The sequence below is a fragment of the Colobus angolensis genome, unplaced genomic scaffold (assembly GCF_000951035.1).
Source record: "Colobus angolensis palliatus isolate OR3802 unplaced genomic scaffold, Cang.pa_1.0 Scaffold157, whole genome shotgun sequence".
Classification (NCBI taxonomy): domain Eukaryota; kingdom Metazoa; phylum Chordata; class Mammalia; order Primates; family Cercopithecidae; genus Colobus; species Colobus angolensis.
Genome location: NW_012114677.1, coordinates 1,221,639 through 1,235,935, shown reverse-complemented (window position 1 = coordinate 1,235,935; position 14,297 = coordinate 1,221,639). Strand labels below are relative to the sequence as shown.

Below are 14,297 nucleotides of genomic sequence, written 5' to 3'. Positions count from 1 at the left end.
GGCGGCTGCAGCCTCCCGGAACAATGTCATTTTTTTTTATGAATGAAAGTGGCCCGGCGCTTGAATGTGCGTGTCATTCAGCGGCGTGACAGGGGCCGTCGGGAGGTCAGCGCGCGCTTTTAGCGCCTGCTCGGGCGGCCCCGCTTCCAGGGGTGCTGGAGGGGCGGCCGCGGGGGGAGCCTGGCTTTCGTATTCTCATTCAGATAAAGATATTACTCACTACGGCCCGGGAATGTCAGCCAGCCCCGGGGAGGGGCGGCGGCCAGGCTGCGGAGCCTCTCCCGGACCCCCTGCGGGCGCGCGGGGCCTCCCCCACTCGCTCCTGGAACGCCCCGCCCCCCGCCTTGGGGCGGCGACCCCGCCCGCACTGGAGCTGGTGAAACAGGTAGTGAGTTGATCGGTCAATAAACTTAATCCGGTTCCTTAACAAGATGGGCCGGGCAGTAAAAATACAAAGACCTCGTGAAATGCACTGAGGTCTAGACTAGCGCTTGCCTGGGAACATAAATTATGGAGCCTTGGCTGGCAGTGGTCAAGGGCGGTGGGGAAGGTTTTGGCCCCTGGACTGCCCTGGCCACCCCAGGCCCTGCCAGGACAGCCCCCATCTCCCCGGGGCTGTGTTCTTGGTTGGAACCTAGGGGGACCCCCCAGGGTGCAGGGAGGAGGACAAGGTCGGCTCTCCCACAGACCCACCCCACCCAGCAGGGGTCTCGGGGGTGCAGGGTCTTTCCTGAAGGTGCTGGCTGCAACCTCCCCCACCCCTCCTCTGCCGGGCTGGACTTTGAGCCGCGTGGGCCTCTGGGTGGTTCATTAACCTGGGCTGAGCCTGGCCTCCAGGTCCTTGTGTGAGCCTAGGAATCCTTCCTTCCTCACCCCCCAGCCCCCCAGCTCTCAGGTCTCACTTGGAGCTGGAACTGGGAATGGGGCACCCTTTGTTACAGCTGAGCTTGGGTGGGAGCCCAGGGGCTCGGGGGTCTCCTGGAGGAGGGGGGTCCAAAGTCACCCTATCTGGGGAGGCAGGCAGCCCTCACCTGAGTGATTGAGGAGTGAATGAGCTGGGAGTGGAGCCACCTTTGGTGGGGTGGGGGGTTGGCCTGGACCTCCAGGCTGCCAGCCCAGGCTCGGGTACCCTCTTCGAACCTCAGTTTCCTCACCTGTCCAAGAGAACCGATAATGGCAGGCTGTTTGAAGGATTAGGCCGGATAACCCTGGCAAGCCCTCTTTAGCCTGCCCAGCCTCTAGATCTCTTTTTTCCTGACTTTATTGTGAAACTCTGAAGAGGAATGTCTCCAGGTGGGGAGACAGGGAGGCTGGACTTTTGGAGGCCTCCTCCTCTTAGGCTGTTTTATGGCCCCTGCCTGGCAGTACCCCCTGTCCCCCAGACAGCTGCAGAGAACTTCATGTGCATCCAAAATCAAAACGTGTTGTTCCATGACCCTAAGCCCTCATCTCACCCCAAAACCCAAATAGACCCCTGGGGCAGCCAGCTCTGGAAGTGAGTCTGAATTTGCTCCTTGTTCTCTGGGGTCAACCCAAGGGCTTATGATGGAGCAAGCCTCCCCCACCCTGTCACCCATGCTCCTTCGCATGCACTGGGCCTCCACTGCAGAGACCCAGAACCTGGAGGAGGGTTCCCCAGGCCAGCGTTTGGCCGTCCCCAGCACCCTGGCCTAATGGACATCAGTCCTGGGGCAAGAGACCCAGGGCAGGGAGCGCCTCTCCCCCGACTCTCACTTCTCCAGCCACTTAACAGGGTGTGGTGCCTTCCCTGAGCTCCTGGGCCTGTGGGGTGGGATTTTTACATTGTGCCACATTGGGGGAAACTGAGGTACATGACCAGTGAGTGGCAGAGTCTCTGGGACTAGGAAACGTCCCCCAGGTCCAGCACAACCCCTCTGGCACACAGCAGAGGGCTGTTGTTGGCATATGGAGCCCAAGTAGAGGTTGGCACTGTGTGGGGTTGGGGGCCTGCAGGAGCATGTGTTGTGGGATCCATAGAAGGGTGGGCTACCCCGCCTTGGGTACAGCAGGAGTTTTGTCTACGATGTGTTTGGGCACCAGTGTCTGTGTGGTGTCAGTGGGGCCTCCCTTTTGTTGATCAAGAAAAAAAAGAATCCTTCCTGGGGCCACTGGGGGGCTAAAGCTCTCCCGTGCCTGGCAGCTGGGTGGGGTATGGGGGCTCTACCCAACTGCTGACTCCCCGGGGGGGTCAGACCTTGAGCTCATAGTGGCCACTCATGCCTTGTGTCACAGCGTCCTTCACCTGGTGTTCCCCACCCAGCCCCTGCTGGGGTGCCCTGGCCTCTGTTGGCACCTAGTAGGCAGGCAGTGGGGGGCAGTCAGGGCTCCACCCTCCCCACCACACACGGGCAGATGGCCACCGGTGTGGCTGGCCTGGGGCTGCGCTGTCCCCCGTTCCCCCGCGCTGGACCAGGCTGAAGCGAATACTTGTGTGGATGGCTTGACCTGTTGTCTCCACTCAGACCAAACCGGAACCAACCGGCTGTTGCCCTTGGGCCAGGGCCTGCAGCTGAGGCTGCCATGACCAGCCTGTTCTCGGCCTTCTGGGGGGCCTCGAGCAGCTCCCAGCTCTGGGTGGTCCCCACAAGACACTGGCCAGAACTGGAGGGCTGGAGGTCAGGCCGAGAGCCCCCCTGGCTACAGGGTCCCCGCAGGGGCAGTCCTTGAGCTGTGGGTCCCTGTGGGGTGAGGGCTCCCGCGATGCTTCAGGGGATGAGTGTGGGCCCTCATGGCTGGCAGGGTCACGCTGGGCACTGGGCGCGTGTGGCTGGATTAGGTGGGTTGGGGAGAATAGGGCCTGGCCAGGCAGTCAGGGACTGGTGTGGCCAGAGTGGGCAGCTGGGTCCCCGAATCTAGGCCACGCGTCTGCAGAATGACAAGTGATGGTGCAACCCGCCCAGCTGGGTCTGAAGAAGGAGGCTGCCTGGGGGACCACCCACCCCCGTCCCGGCCCCAAGCCCAGGCCTCCCGCCTGCACGCATTGTCTGGCTCTGGCAGGGAAGCCTAGGGGTGATGGTCCCCCCAGCCCTGCCCGTGCTGTGTCCTTGGGTCACAGGCTTTGGTGGCCCCGGGGAGCTGGGCAGCTGCTGGGGAGGGACCCAGGGGCCACCTGCACGTCTGCCCCTGTGGGTGACCCCAACCCCAGCTTCTCAGCCCCCAGGGAGGGACCAGGGCTGCTGACCTGCTCTGTGGCTCTCACAGCTTCCTGCCCCCAGCCTGGTCCTCATCTGTGAGGGGGGCCCCAGTCCCCCTGCAGGCAGCAGGACCCCACCACCAGGCCCCCTTGAGGGCCCGCCTGGGCCTCCCCAGTCCCCGGCCTGTGAGACCCCCCTGGCCGGACCCAGCGACGTGTTCGTAGTTTGCTCTTCTTGGTGTGTTTTCTGTCATGACTGCTGTGTGGAGCTTCCGTAGGAACTGCAGGATACAGAACCTTGTCCGCCCCAGGGAGCCCCCAGCCCCGCCCCGGTCCCCTTGCGCTGCTCCAGCCTGTGCTCTGCCTGGTGAACCCGTGCATTGCCCCCCAGATCCGTCCATGTGGCCACGTGACCCTGCACCTCCTCCTCCTCGCCTGTTTTGTTCCCTGGCTGTCCATCTGAACTGCTCTTCAGGCCCATATGGGGTGTGGGGGCTGCTGAGAGGGACGGACCCCTCCTGGGGTGAATCTGCGCCACGAGGAGGCTGGCCGGCCAACCCTGTCATGGTACCTCTGTCGAGCTCAGTATCCTCTGAGCTCCATTTCAGCCGAAGGCCAGCAAAGGGCAGCCTGTCCCCTTTGCCCCTAGCACCTGCCCATTGTGGTGCCACCTGTGAGACAAGCATGGATTTTATGTTTTCAAGCAGTTGAACAAATCAAAAGAATGAAGAGTCACACTCTGTGATACTTTGAGATTTGAATTCTCCGTGTCCGTAAATGAAGCGTTGTGGGGGCACCGCTGTGGGGTTGGCTGCAGGTTGTGTGGGGAAGGCGGCTGTCACACCAAGGCAGACCGGAGTCCTTGGGACAGAGACTGGTTGGCAAAGCTGAAGATAGAGACCTCTGGCCCTTTCGGGGCACGGTTTCCAGCCCCTGGTCTGGTGGGACCCTGGATCTGGGTCAGAGCCTTCCTCACTCAGGGCGGCTGAGGCCTCCACTGCTGTGTCTGTAAACAGTGCCGGGTTTGGGGCTGCCTGCCTCATGGTCACCCATCTTGCCCACAGAAGTCCCCGGCCCAGAGCCCAGCCGGCAGGAGCAGTTGGTCTTCGGCAGCGGGGACGCTGTGGAGCTGAGCTGTCCCCTGCCGGGGGGTGGTCCCGTGGGGCCCACTGTCTGGGTCAAGGATGGCGCAGGGCTGGTGCCCTCGGAGCGTGTCCTGGTGGGCCCGCAGCGGCTGCAGGTGCTGAATGCCTCCCACGAGGACTCTGGGGCCTACAGCTGCCGGCAGCGACTCACACAGCGCGTACTTTGCCACTTCAGCGTGCGGGTGACAGGTGAGCTCTGGGGCCATGCCAGCTACAGAAAGGAGCCGAGTGCTGGGCTCCCTGAGTCCCTGCGTGGGTCAGGAGCGACTGGGGGTCTCTCTGGTCATTGGTGGAGAGGAGGGCACCCCCAAGAAGTGCTGCCCAAATGGGGGACCCTTCCTCACCTGGAGGGGCACCTGGGGGCCTCCTGGGGCAGGTTGGGCATTGGGCATGGCCGTCTCTGCCTTGCAGATGCTCCATCCTCGGGAGATGACGAAGACGGGGAGGACGAGGCTGAGGACACAGGTGTGGACGCAGGTGGGAGCAGGGTCCAGGGTCAGGCCGGCCGGGGTAGGGCCTGCTGCCGCTGCCAAGCCCCGCCCTCCACAGGCAGCTAAGGGCCTAAGGCCCCGCGACAACCTCCCTGGGGTCACCCTGAAGGTCCGTTCCCCTCAGGATGCAGGAGGGGCTGAGCCACTGACATGGCTCTAGATGCCCGACACTGGCTCCCGGTGGCAGGGTTGTGGTGCACGGGGACACCCGTGTTGCTGATGGGGAGACTGAGGCACAGGGCCCTGGGGGTTCTAGGAGCAGGAGGAGGCCAGGGCTGGCCTGTGGAGCTCTGGTGTTGGCTCTAGGTGAGGTGGATGCTGTAGGTATGAGCGCAGCAGGGCAGGGCGTTCAGGTGGCTGCCATGGGGTGGATGGACCCAGGGTGAGGTGGTAGGCCAGCCCGGGACACCTACCACAACCAGTGGCGGGCAGGGTGGCTGGCAGGAGGGTGGCTGGTGGGTGGGCTGCAGCTGTGGGAGAGCTGTCAGGGACGATGCCTGGTGTCCCGGCCTGGAACACTGGCAGGTGGACTTTGCCAAGTTGTAGAGCGGGAAGGTGGGACTTCTGGTTTTGGAGGGACTCTGAGGTGAGTGCGTGAGGGGGAGGGTCATCGTGGCACAGACATGGGGGGCAGTTACGATTTGCGGACTGATGGTGATGGTGTGTGGGCTGGGTCCCTGCGCCCGTGGGGTGAGCAGGTGAGGAGGGGAGGCTGAGTCCATGAGATAAACTGGGCTGGGGAAACTCACCCTGGGGGTTTCCAGGAGGCCTGGGAGGGAGCTCAGCACCCTGGGGTGCCTCTTTCCAGCCTGTGTCCACACTGCTTCTTGCTGGGCCTCAGTGCCCCTGATGGGTGTGTCCCTGGAGGGGGCTGGCAGTGAGGTCACTGAGGGGAGGACTGCTCCCCTCCTGGGGGTTGCCAGCTCAGCCTTGCCCGGAGTCCTGGCAGGAAGGCAGTCCCAGCCCTGAGGAAGGAGAAAAACCAGTTGGGCTGTGAGGGAGGGGTGGTGGGAGCCCCGGACATCGAGATGGGAGGAAGCAGGGCCTGGGTGCCCGTCAGACTCTGAGCTCTGCAGAGGGTGGTGTAGGGTCTCTGATTCCCGTGGGCCCATGCTGCACAGCTGCCTCCAAGGCTCCTGGCTCTGCAGGCGACTGGGCTCCTCTCCTGATAAACTGCTCCCAGGTCCTGGCTTGTCCACTACATCAGGCTGCCCCCTTGGTCCTCAGTCTCCCTGTTGGTGGGCCTGGCCCCTGGCAAACCTCTCTGGGCGGGTGGGCTCCCCTGGACAATGCCCTGTGCTCCGCGACTTCACAGGTCCAGGCAGAGCATCTTGGAGGGAAGGGGAGGGGAAACATGGCCTAGCTCTGAGAAAGCCCCGGGGTGGGGACATGGTGTGGAGGCTCCTGGGAGCCTCATCCCACCCTCTTTCTACACAGGAGGGGAAACTGAGACTGGGGGTGGGCAGGGGCAGCTTTGGGAAGGAGGTTGTTCAGAGGGGCCTCAGCTCCCACTCGGGTCATGGCCTTCACATGCACCTTGGCCAGCAGGGGCCCCTTACTGGACTCGGCCCGAGCGGATGGACAAGAAGCTGCTGGCCGTGCCGGCTGCCAACACCGTCCGCTTCCGCTGCCCGGCTGCTGGCAACCCCACTCCCTCCATCTCCTGGCTGAAGAACGGCAAGGAGTTCCGCGGCGAGCACCGCATCGGAGGCATCAAGGTGGGCGCGGCAGGGTGGCTCTGGGCCTGGCAGGCGCAGTGGTCGCTGCCTCCACTCACTTGTGCCCCGCTGCAGCTGCGGCACCAGCAGTGGAGCCTGGTCATGGAAAGTGTGGTGCCCTCAGACCGCGGCAACTACACCTGCGTGGTGGAGAACAAGTTTGGCAGCATCCGGCAGACATACACGCTGGACGTGCTGGGTGAGGGCCTTGGGCCGGCGTGGGCTCTGGGGCGGCAGTGGCGGCAACGGTGAGGGAGGGGGTGGCCCCTGAGCATCATCTGCCCCCACAGAGCGCTCCCCGCACCGGCCCATCCTGCAGGCGGGGCTGCCGGCCAACCAGACGGCGGTGCTGGGCAGCGATGTGGAGTTTCACTGCAAGGTGTACAGTGACGCGCAGCCCCACATCCAGTGGCTCAAGCACGTGGAGGTGAATGGCAGCAAGGTGGGCCCCGATGGCACACCCTACGTCACCGTGCTCAAGGTGGGCCACCGTGTGCTCATGGGTGCCGCGGCTCAGGCTCCTGGGCTGGCCCCAAGGGTGCCCCATGGCTGGGGGTTGCGTGAGGATTGGGGTCTAGGGGTTGTGGGGGTGCTGGTGGGGCCGAGTCTCAGCCACCCCACTCCTCGGACCACAGGCAGCTGCGGTGGGACTTGTTTCTGTGTCTGCAGAGGGCCAACCTTGGCCACTGAATCCCTGACATGGAGCTGCCCACAGGGGCCTCTCGGGGGTGGGTGTGACTCGGGCAGCAGTGGTGCCCCAGGACAGGAGGGCAGTGGCCAAGCCCTCCAGGCCCCCTCTGGACCTCAGAGGCAGTGGCCGAGCCCCGACCTGGCCAATGGGCAGTCGTCAGCTGTGTGCATTGGGGCCCGAGCTTACTGTCTGCCCGCCTCCCGGAGCCCTTAGCTTTGTTCCCACGGCTGCCGGGTGGGGACCACTGAATTGGGACGGTTGCGACACTCAAAGCCCAAAGAGAAACATCTGTTCAGAGAGAAGACGGTCTGATGGGGGCAGGGAGCAGGCCCAGGGCGAGGGTGGAGTCCAGACCCTGCCCAGAGAGAGGCCACCTCCGGCCCTGTCCAGGGCCTAGGTTCTGCAAGAGCCCGGGGGAGGGCAGGCCGGCGACCAGGGGCTGTCTGAGGGTCTGGGCTGGGTTGTTGGGGTGGAGGCAGAGACGTGCATCCTGTGGAATCACAGCCACCATGAAGTGCCTCCACGCCTCCTCCAGGCAGCCTTCGGGGCTGACGCAGCCCAGCTTCCATCTGTACCTTGGGGGTCTCCCATATCCTGCCTCGTGCCCGGCGGGGCTGCCTCTGGGGCGTGCCTGAGCCGGGTCTCTTGTCCCCGCAGTCCTGGATCAGTGAGAGTGTGGAGGCCGACGTGCGCCTCCGCCTGGCCAATGTGTCGGAGCGGGACGGGGGCGAGTACCTCTGTCGAGCCACCAATTTCATAGGCGTGGCCGAGAAGGCCTTTTGGCTGAGCGTTCACGGGCCCCGAGCAGGTAACGACTCTGTCCCATGCCGGCCGGCACAAGAGCTCCAGCTCCAAGGCCCTGGCCGCGCGCCCTGCACGCCCCGCACGCCCAGCCCTGCTCGCTCCCGCCCCCGGCTCGCGCTCCGCTCGTGGCCGCCTCGGCAAGGCTGGCAGCTCCAGCCTCCACGGTGACCGCCCGCTTCGAGCCCTGTGGTCTGCGCCGACCCTTCCCGCACGCCTGCGCCCCGCACGGGAGGTGCCCGGTGCCCACCGGGCCGGCTCCGTGCCGTCTGTGAGCGCCCCCTGCCGCCCCTCTCCACCCCCGCCCGCTGCCTGCTCGCTTCTGCAGCCTGTGTGTCCGTGTGTCCGTCCTCCACCTGCACCCGCCCGGCTCTGCGCTAACCCGCATGCTGCCTGCCCGCCTGCCGCTCACCTGGGACAGAGGACTCGCCGGTGGAGGGGCCTGGCTTCGGGCTCGGTACCGGTGCACCAGGCGGAGGGCCCTCGGCCGCGTGGCGGTGACCAAGTTGGCGGTGGCTGAGGAGTTGGTGGTGGCGGCGTTTTCCTTGCAGGGGCTGGATCCTGCCGTGTGGACTCTGTGCGGTGCCCGCAGGGCGGTGCTGGCGCTCGCCTATCGCTCTGCTCTCTCTTTGTAGACGGCGGGCGCTAATACCACCGACAAGGAGCTAGAGGTTCTGTCCTTGCACAACGTCACCTTTGAGGACGCCGGGGAGTACACCTGCCTGGCGGGCAATTCTATTGGGTTTTCCCATCACTCTGCGTGGCTGGTGGTGCTGCCAGGTACCGGCTTCTGCTGCTGCTGCTCCGCACTGTCTCGGGGACGCTGGCTCGGGACATGCCAAAGCCGCCAGGACGGACGGGAATCCTGTAGCTTATGGCCACCCCACTCCTCGAGCCCTCACACCTGGCCCTGTGCCCCGTGTGGGGACAAAGTTGGCCTGGCCCGGTCCTGGTCCCAGAGGGGCCCCATCAGCCTTCTCGAGCCCCCTTCCCGTCTGGGTCCCCAAAGGCCCCTCCTGCGGCTCTGGTGTCTCCTGGGCGCCTGGTGGCGGTGTGGGACTGGCTGGCTCTGCTGGGTTCCTCCTCTTCAGGGTCTGGCCCTCCAGACTCACCCAAGTTACTCACCGCAAGACCCTCCAGACAAGGCGGGTGCTGAGGTTCTGAGCCCCCTCCCGCTCCCAGTGGTGCCTGCAGCTCTGAGCCAGGGGCATCCGTGGGGGCCGGGGTGGGGGCCAGGCCAGGCCTCAATGCCCGTGTCTTTGCAGCCGAGGAGGAGCTGGTGGAGGCTGACGAGGCGGGCAGTGTGTACGCAGGCATCCTCAGCTACGGGGTGGGCTTCTTCCTGTTCATCCTGGTGGTGGCGGCTGTGACGCTCTGCCGCCTGCGCAGCACCCCCAAGAAAGGCCTGGGCTCCCCCACCGTGCACAAGATCTCCCGCTTCCCACTCAAGCGACAGGTAACAGAAAGTAGATACCAGGTTCCGAGCTGCCTGCCCGCCGGGCCTCCCGGACTCCCCCTCGGCCCACGCTGGTCCTTGGCTGTGCGAGTCCTCTCTGCAGCCAGGCGGGCTCACCTCTCCTTGTCTCTGGTCACCATGTAGAGCCCAGGGTACTTTGGGACACAAAACATTCTAAAAATCTTCATTCAATGCTGGTGGAAGTCAGAATGCCCCCGCTTCCGGCCCAGCACTGACCCCCAGCTGTACCTCCACGCCCCATCGCCCGCACGGCGCCAACCTGCCCCTGCTGACCCAAGCAGGTGTCCCTGGAGTCCAACGCGTCCATGAGCTCCAACACACCGCTGGTGCGCATCGCAAGGCTGTCCTCAGGGGAGGGTCCCACGCTGGCCAATGTCTCCGAGCTTGAGCTGCCTGCTGACCCCAAATGGGAGCTGTCTCGGGCCCGGTCAGTGGTGCTGAGGGCTGGCGTGGGCTGTAGGGGGCTCGGTGGTGGGGGTGAAACAGCCACCAGGCAGGGGCCCGGCTGCGTTTAGGGGCCATCAGGGATGTGATGGATGTTGGATGTAGCTGGGGCTCTGTGGAGATGCTCCTGGGAGGGGTGCATGGCAGGGACTGCCCCTCTCAAGGTGCCGTGTTTGGAGGGGCAGCAAGGGCGGGAGGCAGTAGGTGACACTCTTCATCCTTATGAGCAGGCTGTAGGGGGAGCATGGAGGGCTTCCTGGAGGTGGTGTCTCTGGGCATCAAGGGCTGGGCCAAGCGGGAGTGGGGACCATGGTGGGCTGAGAGTGGATGAGCTTGCACGCTCATGGCCCCTCTGCCTCCACTGCCAGGCTGACCCTGGGTAAGCCCCTCGGGGAGGGCTGCTTCGGCCAGGTGGTCATGGCGGAGGCTATCGGCATTGACAAGGACCGGGCCGCCAAGCCTGTCACCGTAGCCGTGAAGATGCTGAAAGGTGAGGAGGGGGCAGCCAGGGGTGCAGGGCTGGGCTGGGGGTGCCGCCGCCTGACACAGGCCCTCCCTCCTTGCACAGATGACGCCACTGACAAGGACCTGTCAGACCTGGTGTCTGAGATGGAGATGATGAAGATGATTGGGAAACACAAGAACATCATCAACCTGCTGGGCGCCTGCACGCAGGGCGGTAGGTGTGGTGGTAGCGGCAGTGGTGCCAGGTGGGCAGCCCTCCTGGGTCTGGCAGCCCCTCTGAGGAGCCCGTGCCCCCAGGGCCCCTGTACGTGCTGGTGGAGTATGCGGCCAAGGGCAACCTGCGGGAGTTTCTGCGGGCGCGGCGGCCCCCGGGCCTGGACTACTCCTTCGACACCTGCAAGCCGCCTGAGGAGCAGCTCACCTTCAAGGACCTGGTGTCCTGTGCCTACCAGGTGGCCCGAGGCATGGAGTACCTCGCCTCCCAGAAGGTGAGCAGGGTGGCAGGTGTGGGTGGAGCAGGCTGGGCACTGCCCTGACGTGCTGGGAGCAGCAGGGAGAGGTGGAGAGGCTTCAGCCCTGCCTCCCATCCCTTCCCCAGTGCATCCACCGGGACCTGGCTGCTCGAAACGTGCTGGTGACCGAGGACAACGTGATGAAGATCGCAGACTTCGGGCTGGCCCGCGACGTGCACAACCTCGACTACTACAAGAAGACCACCAACGTGAGCCCGGCCCTGGGGTGGGGGTGGGGGCCACGCCAGCAGGACACCTGGCGCCAACACCGCCTTCCCACCCCCTCCCAGGGCCGGCTGCCCGTGAAGTGGATGGCGCCTGAGGCCCTGTTTGACCGCGTCTACACCCACCAGAGTGACGTGTACGTGTCCTCCAGACCCCTGGCTTCAGGGGTGGAGGCGGGAACTGGGCAGAGCCAGGACCCCAGCGGCAGCCCCCACGCCTGTGCCCTGGGGCTCTTGGGCGTGGTCTCTACCCCTCCCTGGGGCAGCAGCGCAGCCCTGGCCCGTTCCCCTGGTGCCCGCCCAGGTGTCTGTCCTGGGAGTCTCAGGACAGCCTGACCTCGCCTCCCCCTGCAGCTGGTCCTTTGGGGTCCTGCTCTGGGAGATCTTCACGCTGGGGGGCTCTCCGTACCCTGGCATCCCTGTGGAGGAGCTCTTCAAGCTACTGAAGGAGGGCCACCGAATGGACAAGCCGGCCAACTGCACACACGACCTGTGAGCGCCATCCCTGGCCCTCCACTGGGTCCTCGGGTGGGAGGCCCTCCAGGGCTGGGCGGGGTAGGGACTGGCAGCCCTTCAGGCTGTTCCCGAATCAGGTGGGAAGTGGTGGGGCTCACACCTGAGCACCCTGCCCACAGGTACATGATCATGCGGGAGTGCTGGCATGCTGCGCCCTCCCAGAGGCCCACCTTCAAGCAGCTGGTGGAGGACCTGGACCGTGTTCTCACTGTGACGTCCACCGACGTGAGTGCTGGCTCTGGCCTAGTGCCACCCCCATGCCCCCCCTGCCCCCGGCCATCCTGCCTCCCAGAGTGCTGAGGTGTGGGGCAGGCCCTCTAGGGCACAGCCTGGGCACAGCGGTGGCTGTGCGAAGAGGGGCTTTGTGGGACAGCGCTCACCCCGCCTCCCACCAGCAGGAGTACCTGGACCTGTCAGCACCCTTCGAGCAATACTCCCCCGGCGGCCAGGACACCCCCAGCTCCAGCTCCTCAGGGGATGACTCCGTGTTTGCCCACGACCTGCTGCCCCCGGCCCCACCCAGCAGTGGGGGCTCGCGGACGTGAAGGGCCACTGGTCCCCAACAATGTGAGGGGTCCCTAGCAGTCCACCCTGCTGCTGGTGCACAGCCACTGCCCGGCATGAGACTCAGTGCAGATGGAGAGACAGCTACACAAAGCTTCAGTCTGTGTGCGTGTGCGCGGGTGTGTGTGCGTGTGTGTGTGCGTCTGCGTGCATGCGCATCTCGTGGCCTCCAGGTGCAGAGGTACACCCTGGGTGTCCCTGCTGCTGTGCAACAGCCTCCTGACCGGTGCTGCAGCACCAAGGGGCCTTTGTTCTGGGGGGACCCAGTGCAGAATGTAAGTGGGCCCACCCGGTGGGACCCCCGTGGGGCAGGGAGCTGGGCCCAACATGGCCTCAGCCTCTGCCTTTGCACCACGGGACATCACAGGGCGGGCCTCAACCCCTCCCACACCCAAAGCTGAGCCTGCAGGGAAGCCCCACGTGTCGAGCACCTTGTTCCTGGGGGTGTTAGTGGCACTGCCCCCCGACCTCCAGGCTTTCCCAGTTCCCACCCTGCCCCTCAGAGACTGAAATTACGGGTACCTGAAGATGGGAGCTTCTACCTTTTATCCAAAAGGTTTATTCCAGAAACTAGTGTACATTTCTATAAATAGATGCTGTGTATATGGTATATATACATACATATATATAAAGTATATGGAAGAGGAAAAGTGGTACAGCGGAGGCCTGCCACCCTGGGGGCACAGGAGGCACACGTGGCCCTGGGTGGGGAGGGAGGCCCCAGGGGTCTCACCCATGCAAGCAGAGGAGCAGGGCCTTTTCTGGCACCGCAGTTTTGTTTTAAAACTGGACCTGTATATTTGTAAAGCTATTTATGGGCCCCCGGCACCCTTGTTCCCACACCCCAACACTTCTAGCATTTAGCCAGCCACATGGCGGAGAGTTTTAATTTTTAACTTATTAACAGCCGAGAAGGTTTATCCTGCCCATAGAGGGACAGCCAAGAATGTACGTCCAGCCTGCCCCGGCGCTGGAGGATTCCCTCCAAGCCTAAAAGGTCGTTAATAGTTGGAGGTGATTCCATTGAGTGAGGATATTTTATTTCCTTTGTCCTTCTTTTTCAGGGGAATTAGATTTCTATACGATGTTTCTTGAGGAGATTTATTTTTTGGACTTCAAAGCAAGTTGGTATTTTCATACAAATTCTTCTAATTGCTGTGTCCCAGGCGGGAAGATGGTTTCCAGGGAGGGGCCGGCCCTGCGTGCAGGTTCAGATGTTATTAGATGTTACAAGTTTATATATATCTATATATATAATTTATTGAGTTTTTACAAGATGTATTTGCTGTAGACTTAACACTTCTTACGCAATGCTTCTAGAGTTTTATAGCCTGGACTGCTACCTTTCAAAGCTTGGAGGAAAGCTGTGAATGCAGTTGGTTGGTTCTGTACTGTTGCTGGGCACTGAGTCTGGGCGGCTGTCCCTTGCTTGCCTGCAGGGCCATGGTTCAGGGTGGTCTCTTCTTGAGACCCAGTGCATGGTGGCCAGAGGTGTCACCCAAACCTGCAGGTGCGATTTTGTTAACCCAGCGACGAACTTTGCAAAAAATAAAGACACCTGGTTCCTAACCTGGCTCTGAGGTTTCTGCCTCCCGTTCTTCTGGGATAGGGGAGGGAGGGGTCACTGGCCGCCAGGTGGTCCCAGGTGGATGCTGGCAGCAGCACCGAAGGTCTCCCTGGTGGTCTGGGAGCCCCAAGGGCAAGGAGAGTTTACGGGAGGGCCCTGGTGGGAGGGAGCAGGGTGCCTGGGGGTGCACTGCCCTGGCTGCTCCCAGCTCGTGGGTTCCTGAGGTGGTGGTGGTGGGGAGGGTCCTGTCCCACGAGCTGTGAGGCAGACCTTCCCTCATCACCTCACCCCTGGCATACCGCCTTCCCAGTCAACTGGGGAGCTTTCTGGGCATCCCCCCCATGGAGCCAAAAGTAAGCAAAACCCTCTTGGGGCCCTGGGGGCTACACAGGTGGCCACTCTCTGGGTCAGCCTCTGCCCTCCCAGGCCGGGCAACCAGTGCCCCCACTGCCTTGGGTTCCATCAGGGTCCCCCACAGTGACACAGCACCTTTGGGCAGATGAGGTGCTGATGCGGGTGCTGAGAACC

General features: G+C 63.6%; 1 protein-coding gene across 7 annotated transcripts in view; it reads left to right on the top strand.

The window, feature by feature from the left end:
• FGFR3 (fibroblast growth factor receptor 3) overlaps positions 1-13,776 on the top strand; it is a 14,962-nt gene extending 1,186 nt beyond the window's left edge. Inside the window, exons 2-17 of one of the 7 annotated variants that reach the window (XM_011936772.1) lie at positions 4,219-4,488; positions 4,711-4,764; positions 6,339-6,508; positions 6,584-6,707; positions 6,799-6,989; positions 8,636-8,780; positions 9,266-9,456; positions 9,759-9,904; positions 10,290-10,411; positions 10,490-10,600; positions 10,684-10,874; positions 10,985-11,107; positions 11,189-11,259; positions 11,477-11,614; positions 11,758-11,863; positions 12,037-13,776. In XM_011936772.1, coding sequence (XP_011792162.1) covers positions 4,219-4,488; positions 4,711-4,764; positions 6,339-6,508; positions 6,584-6,707; positions 6,799-6,989; positions 8,636-8,780; positions 9,266-9,456; positions 9,759-9,904; positions 10,290-10,411; positions 10,490-10,600; positions 10,684-10,874; positions 10,985-11,107; positions 11,189-11,259; positions 11,477-11,614; positions 11,758-11,863; positions 12,037-12,183 — 2,300 coding nt within the window. In that variant the 3' untranslated portion in view covers positions 12,184-13,776. Of the gene's footprint in view, positions 1-4,218; positions 4,489-4,710; positions 4,777-6,338; positions 6,509-6,583; positions 6,708-6,798; positions 6,990-7,856; positions 8,008-8,635; positions 8,781-9,265; positions 9,457-9,755; positions 9,905-10,289; positions 10,412-10,489; positions 10,601-10,683; positions 10,875-10,984; positions 11,108-11,188; positions 11,260-11,476; positions 11,615-11,757; positions 11,864-12,036 lie in introns of all 7 variants that reach the window. The other 6 variants (XM_011936771.1, XM_011936770.1, XM_011936769.1 and 3 more) reach the window with 6 other exon arrangements.
• Positions 13,777-14,297: the final 521 nt, after the last annotated feature.